Source organism: Aotus nancymaae, unplaced genomic scaffold (genome assembly GCF_030222135.1).
Source record: "Aotus nancymaae isolate 86718 unplaced genomic scaffold, 86718_ANA_hifiasm-v0.15.2.pri h1tg000018l, whole genome shotgun sequence".
Lineage (NCBI taxonomy): Eukaryota > Metazoa > Chordata > Mammalia > Primates > Aotidae > Aotus > Aotus nancymaae.
The window spans coordinates 15926617-15941843 of record NW_026988430.1 but is presented as its reverse complement, the minus strand read 5'-3'; the positions used below and the strand labels follow the sequence as shown (position 1 = coordinate 15941843).

The 15227-nt window shown below is 35.5% G+C and overlaps 1 protein-coding gene across 1 annotated transcript in view; it reads right to left on the bottom strand.

The window, feature by feature from the left end:
• MYH8 (myosin heavy chain 8) overlaps positions 1-8437 on the bottom strand; it is a 31735-nt gene extending 23298 nt beyond the window's left edge. Inside the window, exons 1-11 of the mRNA XM_064378308.1 lie at positions 8394-8437; positions 6732-6967; positions 5910-6053; positions 5669-5825; positions 2690-2717; positions 2478-2586; positions 2298-2390; positions 2108-2171; positions 1381-1479; positions 1187-1290; positions 899-1037 (exon numbers count right to left, since the gene is read on the bottom strand). Of these exons, the coding sequence (XP_064234378.1) occupies positions 899-1037; positions 1187-1290; positions 1381-1479; positions 2108-2171; positions 2298-2390; positions 2478-2586; positions 2690-2717; positions 5669-5825; positions 5910-6053; positions 6732-6941 (1147 nt within the window). The 5' untranslated portion in view covers positions 6942-6967; positions 8394-8437. The remainder of the gene's footprint in view (positions 1-898; positions 1038-1186; positions 1291-1380; positions 1480-2107; positions 2172-2297; positions 2391-2477; positions 2587-2689; positions 2718-5668; positions 5826-5909; positions 6054-6731; positions 6968-8393) is intronic.
• Positions 8438-15227: the final 6790 nt, after the last annotated feature.

Below are 15227 nucleotides of genomic sequence, written 5' to 3'. Positions count from 1 at the left end.
ACTTGAGGTGGTCAAGAAAGGCTTTAAGGAGCAATAACTGGCCGGGCATGGTGGCTCATGCCTGTAATCCCAGCACTTTGGGAGGCCGAGGCGGGTGGATCAAGGTCAAGAGATCGAGACCATCCTGGTCAACATGGTGAAACCCTGTCTCTACTAAAAATACAAAAAATTAGCTGGGCATGGTGGTGCGTGCCTGTAATCCCAGCTACTCCGGAGGCTGAGGCAGGAGAATTGCCTGAACCCAGGAGGCGGAGGTTGCGCTGAGCCAAGATCGCGCCATTGCACTCCAGCCTGGGTAACAAGAGCGAAACTCCGTCTCAAAAAAAAAAAAAAGGAGCAATAACTATCTTTCTGTGGTAGTTCCTGTATATTGCATGTTCTTTCCATATGTAGAGTATATGACCTTTTGTCTCAATTCCTTTTTTTTTAATCTTACTTGCTGCCTATATTGTCTATAGGTTTATATACAGACAATACACACATACATGCACATGTCTCTAGGGGTATTTTTCACCCCCAGCTCTGTGTTTGGGCAGATTCTCTGTTGTCAGTTTCAAGGATCTTCCTATCTAGAGCTAAAATAGAGCAGTATGCAGTTATCTCATATACCCACCTTCATTGCCAAGGCCAACCAGAAGCACTATTATACCTCATTCTGTCTCATAGTTTGTGTTTATAAGTGGCTGTTGGGGTTTGTTGTGACTTATTTGAGCTGAATGGAAATGATGGACATGTGGAGACATAAGGAATGGAGGGAGTGAGAAAAACATGCAGTGTGTGTGAATATGTATGCTCTTCATAAGTCACAAGTTCAGCTACAAAGGAGATGTGAATGTAAAATAGGATTTTTTTTTTGCTATATTATCTCATTAAACCCAGATGGAGATTCATTTGGTACCTTCGGTGCCATCTGGCTCAGCTTGCTCCTCGCGCTGCTTTTGTTTGAATTTCATGTTCCCATAATGCATCACAGCCCCTGTGAGTTTATAGATGGACACTTTCTCTTCAGGAGTGAAGCCCAGGATGTCAATGGCACTCTAACAGGAAAAGTGATAGGACAAAGGTTAGGGCAAAAGAGAATAACTTATAAGATAATTTATACACATCCTAAGGTAACCACACCTACAGCAGGTTGCTATTCTTATTCCCACATGTAATAGATTTTTAAAAAGTATGTTTGACTTACATCAGTGGCCATCAGCTCTTCTTGGTCATCAATGCTGGGCACTGTGATCTCCCCCTGACTGACGAAGGCATAGTCGTACGGGTTGGTGGTGATGAGGAGCATTTCTGGGTCACAGAATTCAGGGCATACATTTTATATCAGACATTGCTAATAATACTATTAACTTCTATCTGTGACTTTAAGTTCTTTCTTACCAATTAGATCTGGCTTCTTATTGGAAGTGATCTGATAAAAAATATGGTAGCTTCTTTCTGCCTTTAGTTGGAAAGTAACTCTGGATTTTTCTAGAAGATCTAGAGAGGGAAATAGATATAGAGTTAGAAAAAAGTATCAATGCTTCTGAGATATTAAATGGACCTCACATCCTTGGCCAAATTTGGGGGTATTACATTGGACTCCATTGAAATTTCAACTTGATGACCAATTGCAGATGGATGGTGATTCTCGCTGTCTAAGAGCAGCAACTGAAGCATACTTGCTCTAGGACAAAATATTTTTCACATGGAGGATCCATGACCTCTGTATTTTAGTTGATCCCTAATATCCCCTCCTTTGGATCTCCTAGGATTCATTCTGCGGCGAGGGGCTACATTGGAAACATCTACCAAAATTCGGATCAGGAGCAAACCACAGAGATGTATTGGAAACACATAGGTAACCCTAGTATTTGTCCTGAAAAAAAAAAATCATAGTTGCTTCTGAGGCAGGAGTTTCTCTAGGATGTGTTCTGGAACTATCAAGTCTGAGATTGAGATCAAGGAAACACTCAGTGGATTATGGGTAAGCCTGGCATTCGCTTACAGGCAGTACTGGCAGCAGACTACCCTTTTAATGGGCTTCATGCACAGCAAGTGTTGCAAAATATCCCTGCAAATGAAACCACTTGTCTCTGTTTTGATTTTCACTGGTCCTGTTACTCACATGTTTCGATATCAGCAGATGCCAGCTTCCCCGTAGTACCAAAGTGGATTCTAATGAATTTACCCTTGAAAAGAATATTTAGTATTAGAAAACTGAAACACACAGAGAGATGCAACTGAAATAATAATTCAGATGTGACTACTCTGAAATTTAAGGGTCAAGTAGACCCCTCTGTGACCAAGAGACTCACAAAGCGAGAGGAGTTGTCATTCCTCACAGTTTTGGCATTGCCAAAGGCCTCCAGTAGGGGATTGGCACTGATGATTTGATCTTCCAGAGTCCCCTGCAAAGGAAGGAACAGTTCTCACATCTGTGACTCCAGACATCTGAGAGCCTTGACAGAGGCTCTGACTCTGGCTACCAGACCTACCTGCATTTTGCGAGATTCATCCTTCTTCTTCTCTCCAGTAACTGCAATTGTTGCAAAGTATTGGATGACACGCTTGGTGTTCACAGTCTTTCCGGCACCAGATTCTCCGCTGTCAAACAGAAATCAGAGACGAGATCAGAGAACTATGACCTTAGATTGTCAAAATCTAAGGCAATCCTTGCAAATCAGAGAAGAAAAAAAAAATCACATACGTGATCAGGATGGACTGGTTCTCTCGATCTATGAAATAATTCAAAATCATCAGTTAAAAAATGCATATTCAATATGAAGACTATTGAATCAGTTCAGATCAAACACAGCTTGATAACTTTGAAGATGTCACTTTTGGTTTTGGTTTTGTGTTTAGCCTCCAAAATAGCCAATTTTCTTTTCACTGTACAATGTGTGAAAATGAGAGGCAAAGAATCATTTATTCCTTTTTGTATTTATCAATTTTTAATTATGGTAAGATACAGATAATAAAATTTACCATCTTAACCATTTTTTAAGTGTAGAGATCGCTGGCAGTAAGTACATTCATAAAGTTGTACAATCATCACCACCCTTCATCTCCATAACTCTTTTCATCTTGTCAAACTGAAACTCTGGTCCATTAACCTCTTGACTCTCCATCTCCTACTCCTCCCATTCCCTGGCACCCATCATTCTACTTTCTGACTCTATGAATTTGACTCCTCTAGGTCGCTTATATAAGAGGAATCATAGAATATTTGTCTTTTTTGTGACTGGCTTATATCACTCAACATGATATCTTCAAGGTTCGTTCACATTTTAGCATATGTCAGAATTTTCTTCCTTTTAAAGGCAAGATATCTTCTTGTATATATATATTTGTCCATATATATATATATATATATATATACACATCACATACCACATTTTGCATATCCTTTCATCTGTCAGTGGACACTTGGGTTGCTTCCATGTTTTTGCTATTGTAAATAATGCTGCTATTAACTTAGTTGTACAAATGTCTCTTCCAGACCCTGCTTCCAGTTCTTTTGGGTATATGCTCAGAAGTGGAATTGCTGGATCATACTGTAATTCTACTTCTAATTTGTTGAGGAACTAACATACTGTTTCCACAGTGGCTGAATCATTTTACATGATCACTAACAGTGCACAAGAGATCTAATTTCTCCAGTTTCTGTCAAAACTTGTTATTTTCTGATTTTTTGATAGTAGGCATCCTAATGAGTGTAAGGTACCTATTTTATTGATTTTTAAAACATTTGTTACGGAAAATTCATATATATACAAGAGTAGAAACAATATGAGTCCCCATGTGCCCATCATACAGATTCAATGGTTATTAACATTTGGCTAATTTTATATCATCTATACCACATCCTAATCCCAATGAATTATTTTAAAGAAAATCCCAGATATCTTATACTTTTGTTTATAAATATTTCAATTAGAATTACAGAATTTTAAAGTCATAAAAGATCTTAGAAATTGCTTAGGCCAACTCTTAACATTTAAGGGATAAAGAAACTGACACCCATAAAGGAAGAAGGAGCTTTTCTAATATTGAGTACATAGCTAGTTAAGGTCAAAGATATCCTCCTGCTCTCTTCCCAGCTTTTGATGTCACTAATTTAATTTCTGGCAATGCTAAATAAGAAAGGAGTCTGGAATTGTGAATATTTGTGTTCATCTGCTTTTATTTTCCTTTTAATCTTATATGCATTTCTAAATAACAAAAACAAATGTCACTATGTGACTGATATGTTGTATTTATATCAAGTTGCTGATTTGTTAAATCTCCAATTCTATTCTGTTAGACGATAAGTTTTAGAGAATTACAAAACCTAAAACTCTATTCAGGAAAAATAGATACAAATCTGGATGTTATTTAGATGTAGATATAGAGATAGACTTTAGAAAACATTAGTCTTCTCTTTGGGGACGTCAATGCAGATTTTGCATCCTATTCAGATAGATTTGTTTTATAGTATAAGCAAAACCATGGAAGATTATATCACATCTAGTGGAAGCACAGATAAGAAAACAACGTTCCCGTCTCTTGGCATTGCTAAAATAACACTCACCAGGTGAAATGCCAGCGCTCTGCACTATTTTGTGCAAAAATCATGTTTGGGAGCCATAAGTAACTTGAATTTGGAGCAGCCCTAAACCCTGGGGAGAGGGGAGCTTGCCAGTGTTAGGGAACAGGGGTGGTGTACATAGCCGTGTAAATGCAGCCGCTGAGTATTCAAACCTCTGAAATGAGTCAGGATTTAGATAATTTCTGGGAGGTAGTTAGCTTCTGTTGACAACTATAGAACAATCTGTCTACTGGCATAGAATCTTTGTAGAATTGATGGCCAATTTATAATGGAAGATTCCTATTTTATCCCTTCCTCTTTTCTCTCCCTCTTGAAAAGACAATTCAAAAACAAGTGCGAAAAAAAGAAAGAAAAAACACCTTAATTTCCAAAATTCCATGGAACAACAGGAAACTCAGGAATATAAAGTATTTCCAAAGGCAGTGCATTTGGTGTGTGGAGATAAAAGGCTTTAAGGCTGTATTTGGGCCTGTGATGCATATCAAAACTGGTTGTTTATGCCTTGATAAGGCAGGAATAACAGACTTTGATAAAATTTAAAATTTTTTCTCAGAAAAGTTTTTTTTCCTTCCATTTTAATACAAAAATGCTTCAAATCTTTGGGAGGAAAATCATAGCTTGCTTTATTCATGCTGTACCCTAAAGGCTGGCAATATTAGCTGTGTCATTCAAAAATGAAGGTAAGAATTCATCAAGTTTTCCACCTGTGACTGATAACTCTTTTCCTTGATTGTTTTGAACCTGGGTATTTTTAAAAAGTCTATATGAACATTTTTCTATCCAAACTGGAAAGTAAAAAAATATGGAAAGCAGTAAATATGTTTATGGAGGTCTAGTAATTGTTTCAGCTAGGCTACCACTTACTAGCTGTGTTAGGTTGGAAAGGACAATGAATTCAGTGAGCTTCACTTTACTCATCTGTAAAATGGAGGTAGCTGCTGGGAAGAGCATAAGGTGTCACAGCTGTGAAAGGTTTTTGAAAACAGTAAAGCCCTATGTGACTAGAATGTATTATTATAATGAGGCTTGGAAGAAGTCTGTCTGTTCCTCAGACATTCTATTTACACATTTCTGTAAATAGATGCCTCACTCACTCACCAGTCAGCATGAACTGATAGGCGTTGTCAGAGATGGAGAAGATGTGGGGTGGGGCCTCCTGGCGCTTTTTGCCTCTGTAGGCAGCCACCACCTCGGGATTGTACACCGGCAGCCACTTGTAGGGGTTGACGGTGACACAGAAGAGGCCCGAGTAGGTCTGGGAAAATCAGAACATTATCATTTGGATCTTGTTTTTACTCAGAGAGAGAAATGAAATAAAAAGGTGTTTGCAGACACTCACGTAGATCATCCAGGCTGCGTAGCGCTCTTTGAGGTTGTACAGCACTCCAGGCTCATGTAGATGAGTCATCATGGCCATGTCCTCAATTTTGTCATATTTTGGAGGGTTCATAGGGAAGACTTGGTCTTCCCTGACAGTTAAAGTCTGGTGAGTAAGCAAGAGACCAGACAGTTTGTTTTAATGGTTGGAGGTAGGGTTTATGTTTGCCTGTATATTATGATACAAAATCATAATCGCACATACTTCCCATTATCTTATTCAATGTCCTTTTAAAAAAGGCATGAAATATATTCATTTCAGAGTTTAATGTTAAGAAAGCCTGTTTCCTATGATGAGCTAGGACACTATCTTTTTAAAATACTTTTTTTCTTCCACATTCTTGCTCTTCTCTCAGATTCGTTTATATCCTTTTATTCTTGTTTTAATAGGCTAAATTTTTAGTTTTTCCTTTCATTCATTAAGAAACTTCATTTTTTGGAAGTAATGGGGATATTAATACATTATTTAACTGAGTAAATATTTAACTTCTGACAGGAGGAGCTTATTTTCACTTCTCTCAAGTCTGGAGATTCCGACTGGAAAGTGGGGAATTGAAGAGAAATGATGAAGGCTGTACATAGTGGGTGAGGTCCTGTGGGAAGTTGGAAGGGAAGGCATGAAGTTACTTCTGTGAATTCCTTTTGCCTTCCTCATCTGATGTCTCTACACTGACTGGAAGGGTGTTTGCATTGGCAACAGGCTCGGAGATTCCCAGTAAGTTAGGTGTCAACTTTTGAACCAAGAAATAACATGGGGAGTATTTTCTCCCTTTTTTTCACTTACTGCTCCACCTTCAGTCTTTACAGTTACTTTCCCTCCTTCTTTGGTTTGTATGGTGCTCTTCACATAGGATTCCTTGGGCTCCACCACAAAGACAGATGTTTTAGCATCAAATGGCTTGTTTTGGGCCTCAATCCGCTCCTTTTCCGATTTTCGAAGATAGGGAGCAGCTTCGCCAAAAACAGCCATCTCAGCATCTGAACTCGCACTCATGGCTGTGATTTATTTAGCAAAGGATTCTGCCAGGAGAGGAAAGAAATGAGAGAGAAAGAAAAAGCTGAAGTCACAAATATGAGTTAGGATTTGAAATGAAAGAAATGTTGAACATAGCCTGTGCTATAACTATTCCTCCAAACTGGCACTCCCCGGAGTTCTAACATATAAAGGACAAGTTTGGAGTGAGACTGTAATTTGAGATTTCATTTTTAGGACTGTAAATTTCCTTTCCAGATCACATATCTTGATCCTCAGGGATAGGGTGCCTACAATTGAATTAGAATGAAACCACTATCACCAAAACTATTGATGGATTGTTTTATAGCAACTGTCATTATTTAATTCCTTCTCCTCTTTCTGCATAATATTTGTATATGGCATGTACCAGGACAATCATATAGTTAGAAAAGAAAATTTGTCTTGTTCAAATGAAGGTTCATATTTTCAAAGCTATCAAAAAACCTTGCCTTTTAAGATGACCATTTTCTCTCATAAAGGAAATAATTATTTTTAGCATCTTTATGCTGATATTTGGTGTTATATCTCTCAGTCGATTGTTAGAAGAACATTCTAGTACTGTGAATTTTTTCTGTCATTTGGCTTGTTCCCGGTAGTCTTAGCATTGCCTTGATTCCAAAATCTTTTTTGATACTCTACTTTTGACATGAGAGATTTCAGCTGTCAGTTAACAGATATAACCAAAGAGAAATGAGAGCTTCAGCACAAAGGCCCTTCTTCCCACATAAATTCCATGTGGTTCTTTTCTTTCTACCCAGAAAAACAGAGAAAAAAGTTTAAGAGTGCATCACATGCATGTAAGTCATTGTCTTCTGATTAATAGATAGGCCTCTGCAATGTAGACATGTTAGATTGGTTGAGTTTTTCCTTTATTTTCAATTAGTAAGTTGCTTAGGGAAGGGCAGGATCCCTCCTAAATTAGTCATGGTATTTAACACCCCATGGATGTAATACTTGTGACCTTTTAAGTAAATAATAATAAGTCTTTCTAACAATAAATAACAACATCAAAAGTAGCTAAAATATAATGGTTTTAATAGTGGTGTTTGTGTTTATATTTTTAGGTAAGAATCTTTCTGGGGTGTTTAAAAATGTCTATGAAGTGTCTTAAGTGTTCAGTGCTTTGCCGTAGAAGAAGATTGGCATGGACTAGTCTATTGCCACTGGACAGTTCTAAGCACAGCTGAGAACTCACTGTCAAAGCTAATTCTGTTCTAAATGGTCTTTTAATCTTGGAACTCAAATGAGGATAGTCTCTGAGAATAAGACATTTTGAAAAAGTTATTTTCTAGCATTTATAAACACTCATTTGGAAACACTTTCTTTGTTTAACTTCTAAAACATAGAAATAGTGTATAACTAAGGATTGTTCACAGCTTGATTAGACTATATCCCCTCTGTCATCAATAAATGAATAAAACCAAGTCTTACCTCTGGAGTTCCAGATGAAAATGCAGGTTCAGAAGTGTTCCACACTAAAACAACAAGTTTCTTATTAGTGAGGCTCTGAAATTCCAGTAATATAGTTACAGAATTAAAGTTTCCCTACCCTAAAGCTTGGTTCTATGGAGACAAAAGTTAAGGTTGAGAAAGCCGTTTAATGCACTTGGGTAGCTATGAGATCAGCCCTTTTGCCCCACCTGGGGTTTTCCGAGTTCCGAGGCCCTCATCGCTTACCTCTGGGTTCTTGGTAGAGATAAGGCACAAGGGTCAGCCCTGCTTATATAGGAACTAATGTGCTGATGCTGCAACTACCTCCTCTTTGTTAGGGCAAGACATTTGGCAACATGAACCCTCAGCATAGTTTGTAGTGACATTTGGCATGTTTGGATATAATTAGAAGTATTCATATCATTTTGAGTATGCGAACCAATCTCCTATAAATAATTTGACAGAGACCGATCTGCCGGCAGAGAATGCTTTCTAGTGTGCTGGGAAGTGAATCTTTGACAGTGCTTGATGGGGCCTCAGAGTAAGTTCTTAAGAGCTATATTCAATTTGGCAAACTCTTTCATGCGTGCCTGTGGTAGCCAAATGATCAGATACCTGAGACACACTGTTGTCAGGGCCTTAAGCACTTTTCCTTATTTGTTACCCCGGGAACACCCAACTACATCCCCTTGGGCCACTGCAGACGCTTACTCTTGAAGTCCAGGCTTAGACAGCAGAGATTATCTACATTGAGTCTCCACCATTGGGCCAGTGCCCACTCATCTAAAATTGAAAAATATTATTAGTAGAAAATAATATGTGTTTATCACAGAAGAAAATGTAGGTAAGTAAAAAAAGGTCTGTGTAATCTCTTATGCAGAAATAAGATATAGGCATATAAGTGGGATTATATTATTGACACACACATATATATATAGTACATGTATGCCTTGTAATCTGTTTTGACAATTAATATATCACTAATGTAATTTATACCCTATTATTTAAATAAATTATGATTTTTTTAAAAAAAATTAAACTTTTTTAAGGTCAGATATATTGAGGTATAATTTATATAGAGTCAAATTCACCCTTTTAAAGTGAGTTTTATGAGGTTTTTTGCTTGTATTTTTAAACTTTGTAATAAAATTTACTTATTTTGTTGTATGATTCTATGAGTTTTTATACATGTATTGATTCATGTAGCTACCATTACAGATAAGATGCAGAACAATTCCAGTTCTATGAGTTTGATAAATATATGTAGTTCTGTAACCTCTTACATTGTAATTACATAAAAATTAAGGCCTTATAGATTAGGCTAAATTTTCCTTTTGATGAACACTCACAATGCTGGTATCTCCCTTTTCTCCCGAGGTAACTATGGATACCCATTTGGTTTGTAATATTGCAGACCTTTTCTGTACATTTGCATATGTAGTCTCTGGGAAGATATGAATGAGTAAAACTAGTCTAAGGATATTGGCCCATAGAAAATTTATAATATATAATATAGATGTTTAAAATATAGATAGTATTATAATTTATATATTTACAGACTTTCTTTTTTCATTCTTTACTCTTGGATCATTTGTCATGTTAGTACATAAATAATAATATGGAAAAATTTCAAACATATACAAAAGTAGAGAGAGTAGTATAATTAACCTAGTATATTCATTGTCCAGATTGATAATTATCAGTTCATGGTCAATCTCGTTTCATATATATTCTCACCATTCTCTCTATCACTGGATTATTTTGATACTACTCATTTTTAAATTTCTCTGTAGAATTCCATAGGTTTCAGATTGTAATAATTGCTTTTTTATGCAAATTGTAAAAACTTTCTCCTGATTTAATAATGATCTTTACTATGGGATCTCAGTCTTCTAGAGGTTTTACATCTTTACATAGTCAAAGTTATAAAAAATTTTCTTTTATATTTTTGCTTTGTTATGTGTATTGTATAAGAAAAACCTTCTCTAACTCAAGAACTCAGAGTCATACATATGTTCTGCATTTTCAATCTAATGCTTAAAAAAATAGTGAGATTTGTAATCCAGCTGTGTGTGTGTTTGTGTGTGTGTAATCTGTTTCTAGATTCCATATTTTGCACCATATTTCTATACCAATAGCATAGGTTTTGATGTCCAGTAGGGCCAATTTTCCCTAATTATTCCAAGTTGTCCTGTTAATTTTTGCCTTCTACTATATGAGTTTTAGAATCATTTTTTCAGATTATGTGGAAAATTCTATCGGAATTTTGATTTGGATTAAATTGATTTAATAGGTTAATTTGATAAGAATTGATACCTTTACGAAAGTGAATCTTTCAGTTTATAAGCAATGATATATTTTTCTGTTTATTCCAAGTTCTTTTAAAACGTATTTTTTAGTCATTTTCAAAAGTTTTTTCCATAAAGATCTTATATTTCTTGTTAGGTTTATTCCTACAAATTTTACAGTTTTTTTGTTGATATGTTAGATTATTGGATTGTTGATATGGATTATTTTTTCTATTACACTTTCTACTTGGTTACTACTGGCACGTGGCAGACAAGTTTGCATAATCAGAGCTTCACTTTTGTTAGTGGCATTAGTATGTCAAACTATGTTCTTATATTCAGACTCACAGCGTAGGGTAACCATATGACACTGTTTTGACTAATGAAATGCAAGCAGATGTTGCTGGGTGGGGTTTCCAGAAAAGCTCTTCTCTAAAAGAGGGTAGACTTTGCTCATACTACCTTTTTCTTTCTTCTATCTTTCTACTACTTAGAACACAGATGTAATGGCTAGAACTATAGCCTTAAAAGAAAGGTCAAGAGATTTTTGGAGACCTTAGCCTTGACACCTGTGAGCTGAATTTCATTGTGTTAAGAAAAAAGTAAAGCACTAATTTTTTGAGGCATTGTTTACTCAGGTTTTTTTTTGTTGTTGTTACATACAAACATAACCCCTAACAGATACATGGTGTTTCAGAATATTACTGACTTTTCTGTGTTAACTTTTATCTGGCCCTCTTGCTGAACTCTCTTATCACTTCTAATAATTTATTTGATGCTCTTGGATTTTCAAGGTGTCATGTGCAAATAATCATAATTTTGCATCTCCTTTCTCTTGTCACCTATGTTATTTTTTTCCCCTTATTGCATTGTCTATGACATTTAGGACAATGTTGAATGGCATTAATATAGTATTAATACTGAGATACTTGTGTACATATCCTACCTATGTTATTTTTTTCCCCTTATTGCATTGTCTATGACATTTAGGACAATGTTGAATGGCATTAATATAGTATTAATACTGAGATACTTGTGTACATATCCTCTGCAGGTTAAGGTCATCCTTATCTTGTTCTTGACTTTTATTGGATTGCATCTGATGTTTCACCAAACGTAATATTTACTGTATACTTTTGTATCTAGTTTGCTAATAATTTTGATCATAAAAATGAGTTAAATAGTTCTATTTCTAGGTATATGCCCAAGAAAGTTGAAAACATGTTTATATAAGAACTTGTACATGAAGTTCATAGCAACGTTATCTATAACAGCCAAAAAGTGGGAACAATTAGATGTCCATCAGGCAACAGGTAGATGAGCAAAATCATGTTTATCCTACAATGGAATCTATTAATACAATGAAATATTACTCAGCCATAAGAAGGAATGAAGGTAGATGCTACCATATGGGTGAACCTCAAAGATATTATGCTAGATGAAAGAAACCTGACACAAAAAGCCCATATTTGATGATTCTGTAGATCTAAAATGCCCAGAATAGGCAAATTCATAGAGAAAGAAAATAGATTTGTGATTGCCAGAGGATGTGGAGAGAAGAGAACTGGGGAGTGACTGAAAATGGACGTGGAGTTTCATTTTGGAATGATGAAAACATTCCATTCTGGAATTAATGGTGATGATTGCATAACTTTGTGAATCTAATAAAAACCCCTGAATTATACACTTTAAGAATTTTATGGCATATGAATTATATCTACAAATAATGCATTGGATTTTACCAATTTTTTTTGTATCTATTGAGATTACTGTTTTTTTCTTCCCTAACCTATCAATGAAGTGAATTATATGGTAGATTTTCCTCACCTTTACCACCCTAGAATTCATAAAATAAAAGCTATTGATATAATATTGTTTAATTCCCCGCTTCTTTCAGTTTTCTAATTGGAATTTTTACATCTGAGTTCATATATGACTAGGTCAGAATTTTCTTGTGCTATCATTTTCTTGTTTTGATATTAGGACCATATTAGTCTTGTAAAATAAACTGAGTAGCTTCCCGTTTGTTTCTTTATAATACTGAGTTTGAGATGTGAATTATCTGTCCCATGACAGTTTGATAGAGTTCCTCCATTGGAATTCTTTTGACCTCTAGCCTTTGTGGAGTATAACTTTTTTCTTCTTATTGAGTTTTTTTATGATTATTGATTAGTCTCTATAGAGTTTCTACTTGTTTTTTTGGCCCATTTGGATAATTTATATCTTCCTAGAAAATTACTTATTTTGTGTGTTTATATTTTTGGATTTTTTTGTACATATCTTTTTATAATAAAAAATCTCAGTGTAGTCATCTGTTTCATTTTATTATTTACATTAATTTTGTTCTTTTTGCCAAAGTTTTATCTTTTCCATTTAGTTTTACTGAATAGCTTTTATTTTCTAATTTATTATTTTCTGCTTTTATTTTATCAATTCCTTTATTTCCTTAGATTTATTTATAATTAGTTTAAAATTTTGATTCTCATTTCAACTCCCAAATTATTTAGAGCATTTTTGTTTTTTAAACTTCCAGGTGTATAATTTGTGTGTTGGGGAGGCGGATTTCATCTAGCTGTTAATTCTTTTTACCTTATATGAGTATGTGTGGTTGTAGTGTGTTCATATCCTAGTACACTCAATGGGAATGAGTTGTAGTTCCTGTGATTGTGTTTGTGTGTGTGCATGTAAGTAATAAAACAATTCAAATAGTATCCAATACCCCATGAAACTCTTATACTCTTCTGTATTATAACTCATATTTTCCTTCCTTAAAAGGTTACTATGAGTTTATTTTTATAATTATTTCTCTGCATTTCTTAATGTTTTAATATTTGTATACATGCACCCCTAGTTTAGTTTTGCTATTTTTGAACTTCATTTGAATACAACTTAATTTACTCTTTAGTATCTCACTTCTTTTGCCCAAAATTATTGTTGTGAGATTTTTCCATGAAGTTACATGTAACTGTGTTTTACATTCATTGTGTACAGTATTACATTGTATGATAATATGATAATTTATTCATTCTGCAGACAAATTTTTGGATTGTTTCCAGTTTTTGGCTATAGTTAACTGATTGATTGATTGATTTCATAATAAACAGTGACTGTCACCTATATGATATCTCATTCTAGAATTAGCATTTCTTTTGTGGCTTTGCTCATGAATCAGTTCTTTTTGCTTTTTAAACATCTTTATTTAGATAGAATTTTACATACCTTAAATGTCATCCATTTTAAGTATACAGTTCATTGAATTTTAATAAACTTACATAGTTGTGCAGTCTTCACCACAATCCAGTTTTAAAACACTTTTATCAGTCCAAAACGTTTTCTTGTGCTTATTTGCAATTAATTCCCCTTCAACCCCAAACCCAGGAACCACTGATCTGCTTTTTGTCTCTTATAATTTTAACTTTTTTAAAAGAAATTTTATATAAATGGAATCCTACAAAAGGCAATTTTTTTGTGTCTGGCTTCTTTCCCATAGAATTTTCATTTCAACTCCCAAATTATTATGTTAATTAAACTTTTAGGTGTATAAATTTGGGTGTTGGGGAGGTAAATTTTATCTAGCTATTAACTCTTTTATCTTTTGTGAGTGTGTTTGGTTGTGGTGTGTTCATTTCCTAGTAGGAGATTCAATTTTTTGAATTTTGTTTTTTGAATGTTGTTTCTTTTTCTTTTCTTTTTTCTTTCTTTCTTTCTTTTTTTCTTTTTTTTTGAGACAGAGTCTTGCTCTGTCACCAGACTGGAGTGCAGTGGTGCGATCTCAGCTCACTGCGACCTCCACCTCCCAGGTTCAAGCGATTCTCCTGCCTCAGCCTCCCGAGTAGCTGGGACTACAGGCGTGACACCATGTCCAGCTAATTTTTGTTTTTAGTAGAGACGGGGTTTCACCATGTTGGCCAGGATGGTCCCCATCTCTTGACCTTGTGATCTGCCTGCCTCAGCCTCCCAAATTGCTGGGATTACAGACTTGAGCCACCGCCCGCGCCTGGCCTCATCAATGTTGTTTTATGTGCCAGTAATTTTTTTCTTTTTATGAATGTGTATGTGGTAGTCCATTGTATAGAAGTACTACATGTTGTTTATCCATTCATCAGTTGGACATTTGAATTCTTCCTAGTTTTTGGCTTTTATGAATAATGCTGTTATTAACATTCCATATAAGTTGTTGTTTAGACATTTGTTTTTATTAGTTTGTTTTCCAGGAATGCATATTGGGTATTATAAGAAATGGCCAAACTGGGAAGTAGTAGACAAAAGATACTGCATCCATTCTGAATGGAGAACTGCAGTAGTGGAGTTTTAAGTAAAAGAAATCAAGTTTCGGCCGAGCGTGGTGGCTCACACCTGTAATCGCAGCCCTTTGGGAGACTGAGGCAGGCAGATCACGAGGTCAAGAGATCGACACCATCCTGGCCAACATGGTGAAACCCCATCTCTACTAAAAGTACAAAAATTAGCTGGGCGTGATGGTTTATGCCTGTAATCCCAGCTACTCAGGAGGCTGAGGCAGGAGAATCGCTTGAACCCGGAGGTG